Raw genomic sequence first — 12,972 nt, 5'->3', positions numbered from 1 at the left:
GCAGATTTTTCGCCTTATAAAAGGAGAAAGCAATGCAATAGCCTTACCAGTCTTGTTGCCAGGGTCATACATAATGAATGCCCTAGTCGGTAAGTGATAAGAAACGAGGAGAATATTTTCGTATGTTATTAATAACTCGTAATATTACACAAATTGTTTTTTATTTTCCAGTGCTATTGGCAATTCTAGCTACGGCGTTTGCCGTTCCAGGTATGTCAACCGAAAATAAAATAGATCGAATTCTTTATATAAAGAAGACACCAATACATGAATTTTCTCAAATATTATTACAGCACCTTTCCCGCATGGAAAAAGTTTGACTTACAAATATCATGCTGTTGTGAAGGCTGAAACTATTGAGCCGACTCCGTTCGCGTCTGATTTTGAGATCGAATGTCTTCTTCAAGTGCACCACGATGCCACCAATCCAACTTCGAAGAATATCTTCTATATTACCTTAACTAATGTGAAATATGGGTTGTATAATGGACGCATGCTCCATCATGCTCCATCTGAATCTGTTATGTTACCGATTGACGACGCTGCTAAAGCGATCTTGAATCCTTTCCTCGTTGTCTACAATGAACATGGACACGTAAGAAAAAATAAATAAAAGAGTGATAAATATGTTGATTACTAACATCTATAAGCAAAGGTAATGGAATTTATTTGGATTATTTCAGCTTGAAGGTGTACAATTCGTAGAAAATGAACCAGGATGGTCAAAGAATTTGAAAAAGGGTATCGCTTCTATGCTTCAGTTGGACTTGGTTCAAATTCATGTTCAGACCCCTATAAACGTACATGGCTTCATATCTCAAGAGGTAGGTAACGACTGATGGGAACACCCTTAGGTTTTGACTAATGTTCTCTTTGGTTGTTACCACTAGGTTACCATTCATGGTACTTGCGAAGTTGCTTACAACGTGCTGCCAATAGACCATTCAGGATCTAGCAAAGAATTTATAGTTACAAAACTTTACGAATCGAAGAACTGTTCTCGCTTTAAATATTACGAGTTTAACCATGTAGAATGCGACGAATGTCAAATATATGAAGGGGTATTGAAAATGTCAATTATTCTTCCCATATTAAAATGTAGTAGTTTCATAAATTTCGTCTTTATATTTTTATAGGATGACATGAGCACCGCTACCAAACGTGTTTTTGTAATAGACAACTATGATAATGAAATTCTTATAAAAAAATTAATTGGTCATTCAGTGATTAATTACCTTCCATGGTTGGCTGAATCAGAGGCCCATTATCTTTTGACTAAGTAATTCGAAAAGATTTTATTGCAGCTCCAAATATAAACTTTTGTTGAAGTTTTACTCAAAAACGACATATATTTTTTCAGCCAAACTTTGGTTCTCGGAGATATCGTTCCTGTAACTGACGTTCATTTATCGCCCTTGAAACGTCTAATTGTCACACCTATCGAGAAGATTATCTACGATGAACCTAAAACTCCATATGTTCCTGAGGCTGATATAGACGTAACTCATCATCGACATGTCTTTAAGCTCGATGAACTTGTGGTTAAAGTGAAGAAAATGTTGAATGAGGCTGCTGGTTACCTGAAAGAAAATCATATTGACAAGAAACAATCAGACTGGAAGCATGACCAAACAATCAATAGAATTTTTCACATTATGGGATTCATGAACGTTGCATCTTTGGAGAAAGTGTATAATGAAATTCAAGATGCCAAAGATGCCACAGAAAAAGCAATGAAGTAGGTGAACTGATATTTATCGGTAATTGAACAATAATATATTTTGATAATCAATTTTTGAATATTAATTTTTTCAGAAATATTTTCCTCGGAATAGTGCCGCACGTAGGAACTCCAGCTGCCTGCCTTTTCACACGAAATGTAGTTCGTACAAACAGCGTACCAAATTGGGTTGCCATCACGATGCTTGCCAATCTTCCGATGCACGTAAAAGTTCCTTCGAAGGAACTGCTTTTACAGATGGAAGAACTTCTGAACTTAGGCGATTCCGTTTCGCCGAGTGTTAGGGAAGCTAGCATATTTTCCTTTGCTACACTGATTCACAAGACCTATGAGAAAGAACAAGTCGAAATCGTTGATCCTCTTTTGGATAGATATTTGAAACATTTCATGGAGCATGTTAGAAGTACGGAATTTCTATAATATCATATTTTAATTATTTAATTCTTAAACTTTGAAATTCTTGAATATGACCGATGATAAATGTTACAGCCGAACCGACGTTCCACATGAAGATGGTGTACATGATGGCCATGAAGAACGTTCGGCTGAGCCATGTTTTGAAACATCTGGAGTCTATCATTAGTGGCAAAGAGGTTGTTTCCGAAAAGCCATACAATATTCGTGTGCAAGCTATTTGGATCGTTAAACACATAAACGTCGGCCTCCATTATACTCACGATTTACTCTGGCCAGTTCTTAGTGACGTTAGCCTTCCAACAGTAGTCAGAGTTGCTGCTTTCGATGTGCTGGTACATCAAGTAACTCATCTAGGCCGTTTCATGAATATATACTGGTTAATGGTTAACGAAAAGAACGAACATCTCTACAATTATTATGTAGATACCATTAAAGGACTTGCTAACTCGGTAGACCCATGCCTGATGAAAACTCGGGAAATTTGTAAGAAAGTATTGAAGTTCATTTCTAAAAGGAATGTCGATGGTCCACTTTCAAAAAAAATTCACGTAGATTATGAAGATAAAAAGTACGGATACGCTGAAAGCGTAAAGGCTTCATTAGTTCTTGATAATACTGGCTTCCCGTATGTTGGTTCAGTTGAACATGTCGAAACTGTCACTCGTAAGCCCGTTCATAAATGGGGAGTAAGTGTTTTTATTCGATATTATAAATTTAAGAAATATTATTTAAATCTATTTTAACATTTTACTTTGTTTCTATATCTTAGATTTACTGGAACATAGATGGCATGGGCAAAATCTTAAAGCATGTAAATCGTAATATGTTCAACGAATTCGTAGAAGCAATTAAAAATGATAATGTGAAAAGTATATTACATCGAGCAGCTACAGATATGCCGATACTTAAAGATATCAACGTTAACGTGATTTTGACAATGAATAATAATGTTGTTTCGATACTTCATTCCGACAAGGATAATTCATTAAAAATTCTTGATAAATTGAAAGACTGGAACAAATTCATTACTGAGTATTTGAATGTTATTAATTGGCAGACTGTATTGTATCATAATCATTACGAAATGCATATGCCCACTGATCTTGGTGTACCAGCCGTTTTGGTTTCGAAGATACCCTCTTTGACTTCTCTCAAAGGAGAGTTTGAATATTCCGAGGAGAAAAATCTTTTAATCTTGAAATCAAAACTTAAATATGAACAATGGATGCATGGCGAACACGTAATATCGGTTTACAATCCCCTCGTTGATACTTGGCACTCTGTTCGGAAGACATCGTCCGTGGACGTTGTTTTGCCATATGATCTGAGCATTGCTTACAATCAGAATGCAAAGAGCTTTAAAGTTACATTGCCAAGATTACCTGTTTCGGAGTTTTCGATTGCTGGAATGTCCATTTATGGGAAAAACTACGTCACTCTCACAGGTGATGAGCATGATTTACTGAAGAAGTTCTGTTCCACTTGTCGTCCCATTCACGAAGTTATTATCACTGACAATAGCTTAAAAACATACGATATTTTTGAATCGAAAGACACTGGAACTCGATTTTCGATAACACACAATTGTGAGAACAATGTTGTTCCTGTCTCTCCTATTACTCAGTGGCTTGAAGTATATCTAGACAAACAAATGAACACCATGTAAGTATAAGTTAAGGGATGATGGCGAACAAGGAAAAGAAATATCGTTAAAATTTATTTTTATTTCGTAGAAGCTATCTATGGATGAAGCCTATCATGACTCTTCATCATAAAATAATGAACGATATAATTGTAAAACAAGAGAAAAGTTGCGCGGTTGTGTATAAAATTGAACCAAGTATTTTACATCCTACTTCGATGGTACATTAAAAAAGACTCTTTACTTATATAATATTTGTACATATATTCTTCTGCTTAATTCTAATTCTTTTTCTATGCGATTAGATTGAGTTGAATGGAAAACTTAGCGTTCAAGACTTGGACTACACGCATGAGAAGATGGACTTGCTTAGCAATAAGAGAATCGATATTCGTGGAAGTATGATTGTTAAAGCAGCCTCCACTGATGAATCTGTAAGACGGTGGAATCTGAATGTTAACGTTATGTTGTCTCAGGGACATGTTAACAATAATGTCAAAGTTATGATCACACGTATTACACCGCAAGAGGAAGATCTGAAGGTTTGTAATATTTAAGATCTGTAAGTAAAAGTTTTTATTAGACAAAACATTCTATGCATTGTTTTAGATATGTATCGAAGCACAGAAAGATTATCCTGTAGTCAATTCAGATTTATTAAAAGTTAGTGGAAAGAAAGAAGTTAATTCTGTAGTGACGATCACTATGGGACATGCGAAAGAAGATAAATGTGTACATGATGAAATGGACGTTACATTGACAGTGAAAGGTGAAGTGTTAGAAAATCAACAAAATCATATCATCCACGATAGTGTGTGCCATAAACAAAGTCAGAATCCCTTGTTTTACCTCAAGGGAACGAGGTTTTTGATGCTACTTCCTAGCACTCCAGAATGTATCGAAGAAGCTATACGCGATTCATCTCTAAGGAAATACACTATAAATATGACGCTAAAGACGGTAATTAATAAGATTATACTTCAACTACTGGTTTAATTATATACTTAATTTTTAATTGCTTGACAGGTACCTCCGCAATTGTCAACAGCTGTAAATGTAGTGCACGATATTTTACGTGTTGTTTATTTTCCGTATATGAAATATACTTGGAAACATGTGGAACCTGAACACGCGAAGATTGTCCTAGAATTCCCAGATTCGTCATCTCTCCTTAATATAGCCGTCGTTACTTCGACACATAGTTACGAATTAGTTAATTTACCATTTGGTAATGCACTTTGGAATACGTGGATGGATAACACACTAATGCCTTTCTCAACAATATATAATTACGTTAACAAAGCAATCAGTAAGTTTTTTTTTTTATTACTTACAATAAGTAATCATTAATAAAATAATCAGCAATATTTCTACGTTGTCCACAGAGTTTTGTACAGTTAATCCTCGAGTTCTTATTAATCTCGATAATGGTGTCACTCCATTCATCGTATCAGATAAATGGACTTTGCTATCCGGTGATCATGTAGAACAATCGTACAGTATCTTCGTAAAATCAGTACAAAACGATCAATTGGCTTTAAGAGTTTACATAGGTGGACATGAATTGGAAATTATGCCTACCGATGGAAGTGTGACGGTTACCGTAAATAATAAAGTTGTAGACAAGTACGACAAGGGTGTCATGGTACCTGATAATCCGGAATCCTTTGCTATCAGGTAAATTTGCTTATATTAATTTTCAAAATAGTTTCAGTTACATAACTTTAATTTCATGGACTGATTTCTAAAGACAGATATTAGAAAATATAATTACAATACTTATATTTTTTCGCACAGGTTGATCGAAGCTAATAAACGTATGGTGATTGAATCCAGAATGGTACCAATCCAAATTTACTATTTAAAAGACATTTTGACAATTCTTGTGGGCACTGAACTTCAAGGACAATTGACTGGCTTGTGTGCTCGTATGGATGGCACTCATAAAGTCGAAATTCCAAAAATATATAGTGTCTCACATCTTTAAAGAAATCAAATGAAATCATATTTACCATTTTATGAAAGAGTAGAGGAGTTAACGTAGTATAATGTATGTAGATACAAAAGAATAAAGTTATCATTTCGAGTAATTTTCGATCATTCATTCTATACCATTACAATGATAATCTTTTTAACAAATTATTACATTTTGTTGTTATAATATCATTATAATCAAATATATTACATTAATTAATAAATAAAAATTTATTATCATTTTATTTATATTAAAAAAAATTAATTTTTCTATAATTTTTTACAAAATTTCCTAATTTAAATGTGTATTTTTTTCAATTTTTTTATTTATTTCATTTGTATTGTTTATATTGTTTTGAGAAGTTGAATATTTAGAATTACACTGAAATTAGTAAAAAAAATTCGTTCGTCACGTGGCCTCCGTGGCGCAATCGGCTAGCGCGTTCGGCTGTTAACCGAAAGGTTGGTGGTTCGAGCCCACCCGGAGGCGATTTTTTTTCTGATTTATATGTTTTATAGAAATAAGAATAACACACACAACTTATGTATTTTTTTACACACACTTACTGTCAAGAACGACATGCACATTTATAGAAATTCGATTTAGTTAAGAGGTTATGGATCATAAAATTAAAATTGGTTTTAGAAAAATTCAAAGATATAATCATACCTTTTGCGTCTTGCGAGTTATGAGAAACAGAAAAGTGAGTAACATTACTATTTAACGAAGAATGACAAAAATTTTTTATTTTCTGTTCCAAGTAAAATATCTCCTTAAAGCGCACAATGATTTCATACAGTCACAAATGAAATGATAAAATATGGCGTACATATGGTATGCGATTCTCGAAAAAATCGATATTTTTCACAATCGATTCAGAACAGTGGTTTTCAACCTTTTTTGATTTATATCTATTAATTAATAATTAATCATATTATTAATACTATTAATTTTATCTTTACCTTAGAATGCTAATATAAAAACTTATTTTTGCATTATTCAATTTTTTTTACTTATTTTTATATCAAGTATGCATTTTTAGGAAAACGTTTGGGAATCACTGATAGTAGGCCTATTTTGGCGGGAACCACCAAAGAAACATAATTCATAAATTGTCAAGTAAAAATTATACTTAATATAATTAATCTTCTAAATTTGTGTTTGCATTATCAAGTAAGTCAGCGAATTACAATTAGTAAGAATATCATTTAAAAGAATTACTACATATACTTAATAAGATTCTTATTGATTAGAAATGAATACATATACGTTTTCATATATACAAAAATATTTTAATATTTACACTTAATTTATTACTTTAACTAAATTAAATAGCATAACTAGATATTTATGCATAAGTTTGTATGATTAAAAAATTCCTATTGGATACTTTGATTTGCTATGAATTAATTTCTTATGAATCAATTATTCCTATTGGATACTTTGTTTTCCTATGAATCTTATTCGTCAATGCTCGTGTCCCTACCCCACCAACTCGCGACGCGAACCTGTTGCGCGGAGATTAGTCGAGTGTCGGAAATCATAGTGTCAAAATATAACATTCACGTGTGACATTTAACTACGTAATACTTTCATCGCCATATTTTCAGCGGCTATATCCACACAGTCGGCGTTATTCTTAACTTCGTTCAACTCAAGTATGTTTTTACTCAATAATTTATCGAATATTTAATATAATATGTTATATTTAGTGCTAGCTAGTATTATGAGCTTTCAGAACGACTATTTAATCTTAGTCATTATTTTATTTGTGTATAATCTATTCCTTTTATATATGTATTTATTTGAAAGATTTTGTTTTCTTTTGTTTGTATTATTATTGGAAGCAATGAAATTAGGAAGGACGCCATGAAATTTAAAAAGGACGCCATGTTGATTAACGATAAATTCAGTAGCTTTTTTAAGGAGATATGATAATGTTGTAATACCATAGATGAGGTATATGAATAGACCTAACATGAATTTTATGTATTTGAGTTAAGCCAGAATTTTTTATTTTTTATTCTCAGTTAACATTTCGTGCGAAATGCGCGCCTATTGAGTTTAAATTAGTTAAAGATTACAGCGCCAACGGTAAAATATGCAATACACTTCCTGCGATTTTCGAAATAATCGATATTTCTTATGATCAATTTTCAAGTGGGAGAGCAGACCTTTAATGGCGGAAAGAAGCACACCAAGCTGTGACAAAAAGAAGTGTCATCCAGGAAAATCATCAAAGTATCATCTAGAAGTTCTCAAGTAAAAATTTAAATCGGTAGTTATTAGATTTGTGTTTGTATTGTGAATTTTTAAGATTAAACGTGCATTTTTGGTTCCAACTCAAGGTTAGATTTAATTAAATAATTATTACATATAATGTTCAACAATTAAAGAAATAATAACGTATAAATATTTAAACAGAACATACTGTGTTAATAGTCATGTATAATTTGATACCAAAATTTAATTTCCATTCTAACCAATACAAACATTGTAACCTTGTATTTGACTAACTTATTGTTATATGTATATATATATGTGTGTGTGTATACATGTATTTTATTATATATTTTTACACAGACACTTTTATTATAACATTTTCTACTTAATTGTTCATTCTTTAATTTCATACTGCGTAACTCTTATCAATTCTAATATTAAATTTAACAGTAATTTATTTTATGTACATATTTAATAGTTCAAATAATAATTTTACTATGTAATAAATATTTAATAAAGTTTATATATAATAAAATTTCTCATGTCCCAATTTAAAGTATTAACAATTTTTCATCAGATATGTGAATATTTTCGTTCTTTTTTAAGAATTTTTCATGAATTTTGTTTATTTGATTTAGGAATTTTTTATTTTTTATTTCCAGTTAACATTTCGTGCGAAACACGCGATTACAGCGCCCCAACGGTGAAATACGCAATATACTTCCTACGATTCTCGAAATAATCGATATTTCTCATGATCGATTTTTAAGCGGGAGAGCAGGCCTTTAATGGCGGAAAGAAGCACACCTCAGTTGTGACAAAAGAAAGTGTCATCTAGGAAAATCATCAACAAAAAAGTATCATTCAGAAGTTCTCAGGTAAAAATTTAAATCAATAGTTGTTAGGTTTATGTTTGTATCTTGAATTTTTAAGATGAAACGTGCATTTTTGGCTCAAACTCAAGGTTAGGTTTAATCAAATAATTATTACATATAATTTTTAACAATTAAAGAAATAATAGCATATAAATGTTTAAACATAATGTTTAAACATAATACTATGTTAAAAGTTATTTATAATTTTATACCAAAATTTAATTTAAATTTTAGTCAGTACAAATATTGTAACACACACACACACACACATATTTATTTATTAGACGTATTTTATTATATGCCTTTATTTACTTCTATTATAACATTTTCTACTTATTTGTAACTTTATAGTGCGTAATTCTTATATTAAATTCAACAATAATTTATTAAGAATATACGTATTTAATAGTTAAAATAATAATTTCACTGCGTAATATAATAGAAATTTCCATTTCTCAAGCAAAATAAGGCGTAGAAGGCCTTGAAATTCGAAATCCGAGGTTCAAAGCAACATAAACATAAAACTTACGTCTGTATGTAAGGCTCTTAATGTTGCACTTGTTTTTATTCGCGTGACTCTTTTTTGTTATCACTTTGTCGAGACAAGTCGAGACAAGTCGAGACAAGTCGAGACAAGTTGAGACAAGTCGAGACAAGTCATTCAGCTACCGACTTTCGAGACAATGACACGTGTTATAACGCATTAGATTCGGTGGCGTCGTTTCTTCGATACTCTTACTTCCATTTATACTTCATTAATAGTATCATTTAATTAATGCGCGTGTTTGACGATTCATTGAGCATCAAGATAACGAAATCGAGTAAGATTTTGCACCTTTTCGTCCTAATTTTTCTTCGATCATCGATTTCACTCTTACGGTTACCGGTACTTTGTCTTGTATGTTTTTTTAATAGAATTTGAGGTTGATTATCGTTTTATTATTTACCTTCATTTGACATATTTGTTCTAACTTTTGGTTTCTTTTTGTGCAGGTTATTGGTTGCAAAAATAGCATAGAGTGCATAGACACTACGATCATTATCAACAATCTGATGAACTTTCACGGAAAGTTGGTAATATTTTATTCATCTTAGATAACATTTGCTATATAATTTATATATATTTGAGATACAATTCACAATAAGTAATTTCGTAATTATATGAGATACAAGGATAAAAATAGAGAAGATTAAATCAATTAATATTTTACTTCGAATATAGAGATCATAATAGCTTAATGGTATATACTTTCAAATGGATATATATTCTTGTATTTGATTATTATATTCAGAACTTTGAATGAAATGTTGACATGCAATTGAACGATTTAATGCAAGATTTCACAATTGTATGATTTTGTAAATGTGAAATTTTGATTTGTGCAAATGTTTTTGAATATTTATAACACACGGCGTGATATATTACTAATGTACATACCTCATATTTTAATAATGAACATTCAGAATACAATTTTTGTAAATATTTCTGCAAATATTGAGAAATACTTTATAATTTCTCCAACTAATATTTTTAATGCATACTCAAGTTCATAATCATTTTCTAGAAAAATAGCAGTATTTTCTTAATGAACGTACTCTTTGCCCTTCTCCTATTAATCAGCTTTATTTTCAGAAAATTTTTGTGACTGCGCGCAATGCGGTCGGTAGAGCCAGTGTTTGTTGAGTAATATTTTATTGTTTGTCTGAGCGAAACGGCTCTTATTAAATAAAATTATTAATTCATTTAAATTTAATTCGCGAAGTTAGAGTCAGTGAGTTCGCCGTTGTTACTTAAACGCGTGCATTGATAGTCTTTTATTTTTCTTTTTTCATATCTTGTTCAATACTCGTTTTCGGTATTAGAATCAGTGCATAATCAGTGCAATCAAGAGGATAAGGCTTCTCCAGGAAATCAAGATGGTAAGTAGTTTATATATTGTACTTCATTTTATTCAATTTTTTCAAATTTAACAACAAGTACATATAATGTTTAACGTTTTGTTACAGACGTTTGACATCGGCACTAATTTTTTGGGGGAAAATCCAACGGTGGCTCTAAAGCCAAGAATGTAAGAATCTTTCATTATCAACTTAAGATTTTTCTTTGCTTTTAAATACAAATTCTGATATTCAATGTTTTGTTACAGATTTTCTACAGTCTCCAATTCCCCTAATCCTCCAAAAATCTCATGATGCTTCGAAAGCTAAGAATGTAAGTACTTTAGCATATTGTACCTGAAATAATTCTCTTCTCTCTATAGTTTTCTTTTTATTAAAGTCGAATGTAAAATTATAACTATAAAATAAAAATACTTCAAATTATTAGTCCCAATTTTTATCATTATTAAAATTTTAATTTTCACAAATAACAGTGTGTCTTTAGAAATAATATATTTTATGTTTTTCAAGAAATTTTTCACGGCGTTCACTACCACCATGGGATTCTCAGTGTTATCTACTTGATGAGGATCTTCACGATAACTTTTCCTGATGCAGTGCAGCATTGATGATAACGTTCTTCACATTTGTCGCGTGAGTCGCATGCATTTATGTTCCTCCGGTCACTCAATCATGTCGTAGGATGAAAGGTCCGAATCGGCACGGGTGACTGGTTGTATACGTAGAATTTTTGATGAGCATAGTGACCGCGGGTATTTCTTATACTCGTGAATAGTAACATTTTTTCAGGTTTTTTATGTATTAGATCAGGATAGGACTTCTTGCACATCGCGACTTTAATAGTTAATTTGGATGCGTACATTTATAGTAATTGTTTAAAAAATAAAAATATATTCATTATAAATGTACAAAAGTAAAATATCCGTATTAATATCCATATGAATAAATAAATTATAAATATTTATAAATTATTATTATTAAAATGATTTCATTTGAGCATTTCGTAGTAGAGAAGTCAGATACCCTCTGACTTCGTTTCTATGAAAGATGCAGTAATTACTATTAATACGAATAATATATTTTGTTATAATAATTACTGATTAATAATTATTATAAAATAATTTCCAGCTTCACTTTCTTTTTCATAATAGCATTGAATGATTGAATTTCATAATTATGAATTTCAGTAGATTTTGAAATATAATAGATGAGAATTTTTTCCGTAAAAAAATGTATAAAATTTTATGTGCAAGAAGATACTTCGCGATAGGCAGATTTTTGAATCAAGCAACAAGTTTGAACACCGCTTTCGCATTTTCGAAAATGTGCTTTGATGAAGAAAAATTCGCCTGAGATTATTTCTATTAATATTTAATTTGTCTTAATGAGTCTTCTTTTTTTTATTTTGGTTGTTCGAGTCAATTGTCAGATTTCATAGTATCTTTTTTAAATAAATTCTTGTTCATTGTCTTTATTCTCTTGCAATTTCAATAATTTCTGAAAGAGTAGAGTCATTAGAATTTGAAATAAAATGATATAATGGTTCGTTTAGATACAAACTGTATAAATTAATCATTTTTTTAGTTTAGGATTTTCAGGTTTAACCCTTTCCGTGTTCATTGTCAGGATCTCACTCACGTGCTCAGGTGCTACTTGGGTGGGTGAAAGACATTGGGCACGATGACCATAGTTTGTAATTTCATAAAAAATTTCTCAGCGACTGACAATGTGTTAGCGTATCGTGCACGACGTATTTTCCGCATGTGTGTGTGTGGTTAGGATGTGGAACTGCGTCGTTTCTAATCTATTCCATTCATTATAACTTGAAATATTAAAAATATTTATGCATTAATTTTAAGTGTGAATTTATTATAACAATACATAGTAAATATAGTATAATTATATTATTAATTATACTTTCAATTATAATAATGATTCCAAGTCAACTTGCACATGTGACTTCTACAGAAATTATACATATGTTTGTTCAGTTATTAACATTTCACATATAACTATAAATAAAAACATGTTTTAATCACGTTTTACGCAATGATAGCTAGCAATTGTCAGTCGATTTCAGGAAAATGGTACGTAAATTAGAGTGTGAATGTGTATGCGACACTCGGGTGTCGGAGGCGTCCCGGGATGTCCTCTCTAGTGTAGGCTTTTGCGCCCGAGTGTATGTGTGAGAACCGTGGAG

General features: G+C 31.2%; 1 protein-coding gene and 1 non-coding gene across 2 annotated transcripts; both read left to right on the top strand.

The window, feature by feature from the left end:
• Positions 1 to 5,890, top strand: LOC122537150. Its single transcript, XM_043670133.1, has 16 exons — positions 1 to 89; positions 172 to 210; positions 294 to 595; positions 684 to 824; positions 891 to 1,061; positions 1,137 to 1,279; positions 1,361 to 1,738; positions 1,816 to 2,144; positions 2,231 to 2,844; positions 2,928 to 3,820; positions 3,892 to 4,021; positions 4,106 to 4,342; positions 4,410 to 4,760; positions 4,827 to 5,109; positions 5,186 to 5,477; positions 5,598 to 5,890. The coding sequence occupies exons 1-16, from the start codon at positions 74 to 76 to the stop codon at positions 5,785 to 5,787; spliced, it is 4,509 nt and encodes a 1,502-aa protein (XP_043526068.1). The 5' UTR covers positions 1 to 73; the 3' UTR covers positions 5,788 to 5,890.
• A 300-nt stretch (positions 5,891 to 6,190) lies between these two features.
• Trnan-guu lies at positions 6,191 to 6,264 on the top strand. The gene has a single exon. It is a non-coding gene; the product is annotated as a tRNA-Asn (tRNA).
• The last annotated feature ends 6,708 nt before the right edge of the window (positions 6,265 to 12,972 follow it).

The sequence above is a fragment of the Frieseomelitta varia genome, unplaced genomic scaffold (assembly GCF_011392965.1).
Source record: "Frieseomelitta varia isolate USP_RPSP 00005682 unplaced genomic scaffold, Fvar_1.2 scaffold_89, whole genome shotgun sequence".
Taxonomy (NCBI): Eukaryota; Metazoa; Arthropoda; class Insecta; order Hymenoptera; family Apidae; genus Frieseomelitta; species Frieseomelitta varia.
Note: the sequence above shows the minus strand (reverse complement) of the source record. Positions and strands in the feature narration are given on the sequence as shown.

Excerpts from the sequence above, each read along its gene's own strand:
- LOC122537150 (XM_043670133.1), top strand. Across the intron at positions 596-683 it reads TCTACAATGAACATGGACAC|CTTGAAGGTGTACAATTCGT; the intron begins GTAAGAAAAAAT and ends GGATTATTTCAG. Across the intron at positions 4,761-4,826 it reads TAAATATGACGCTAAAGACG|GTACCTCCGCAATTGTCAAC; the intron begins GTAATTAATAAG and ends ATTGCTTGACAG.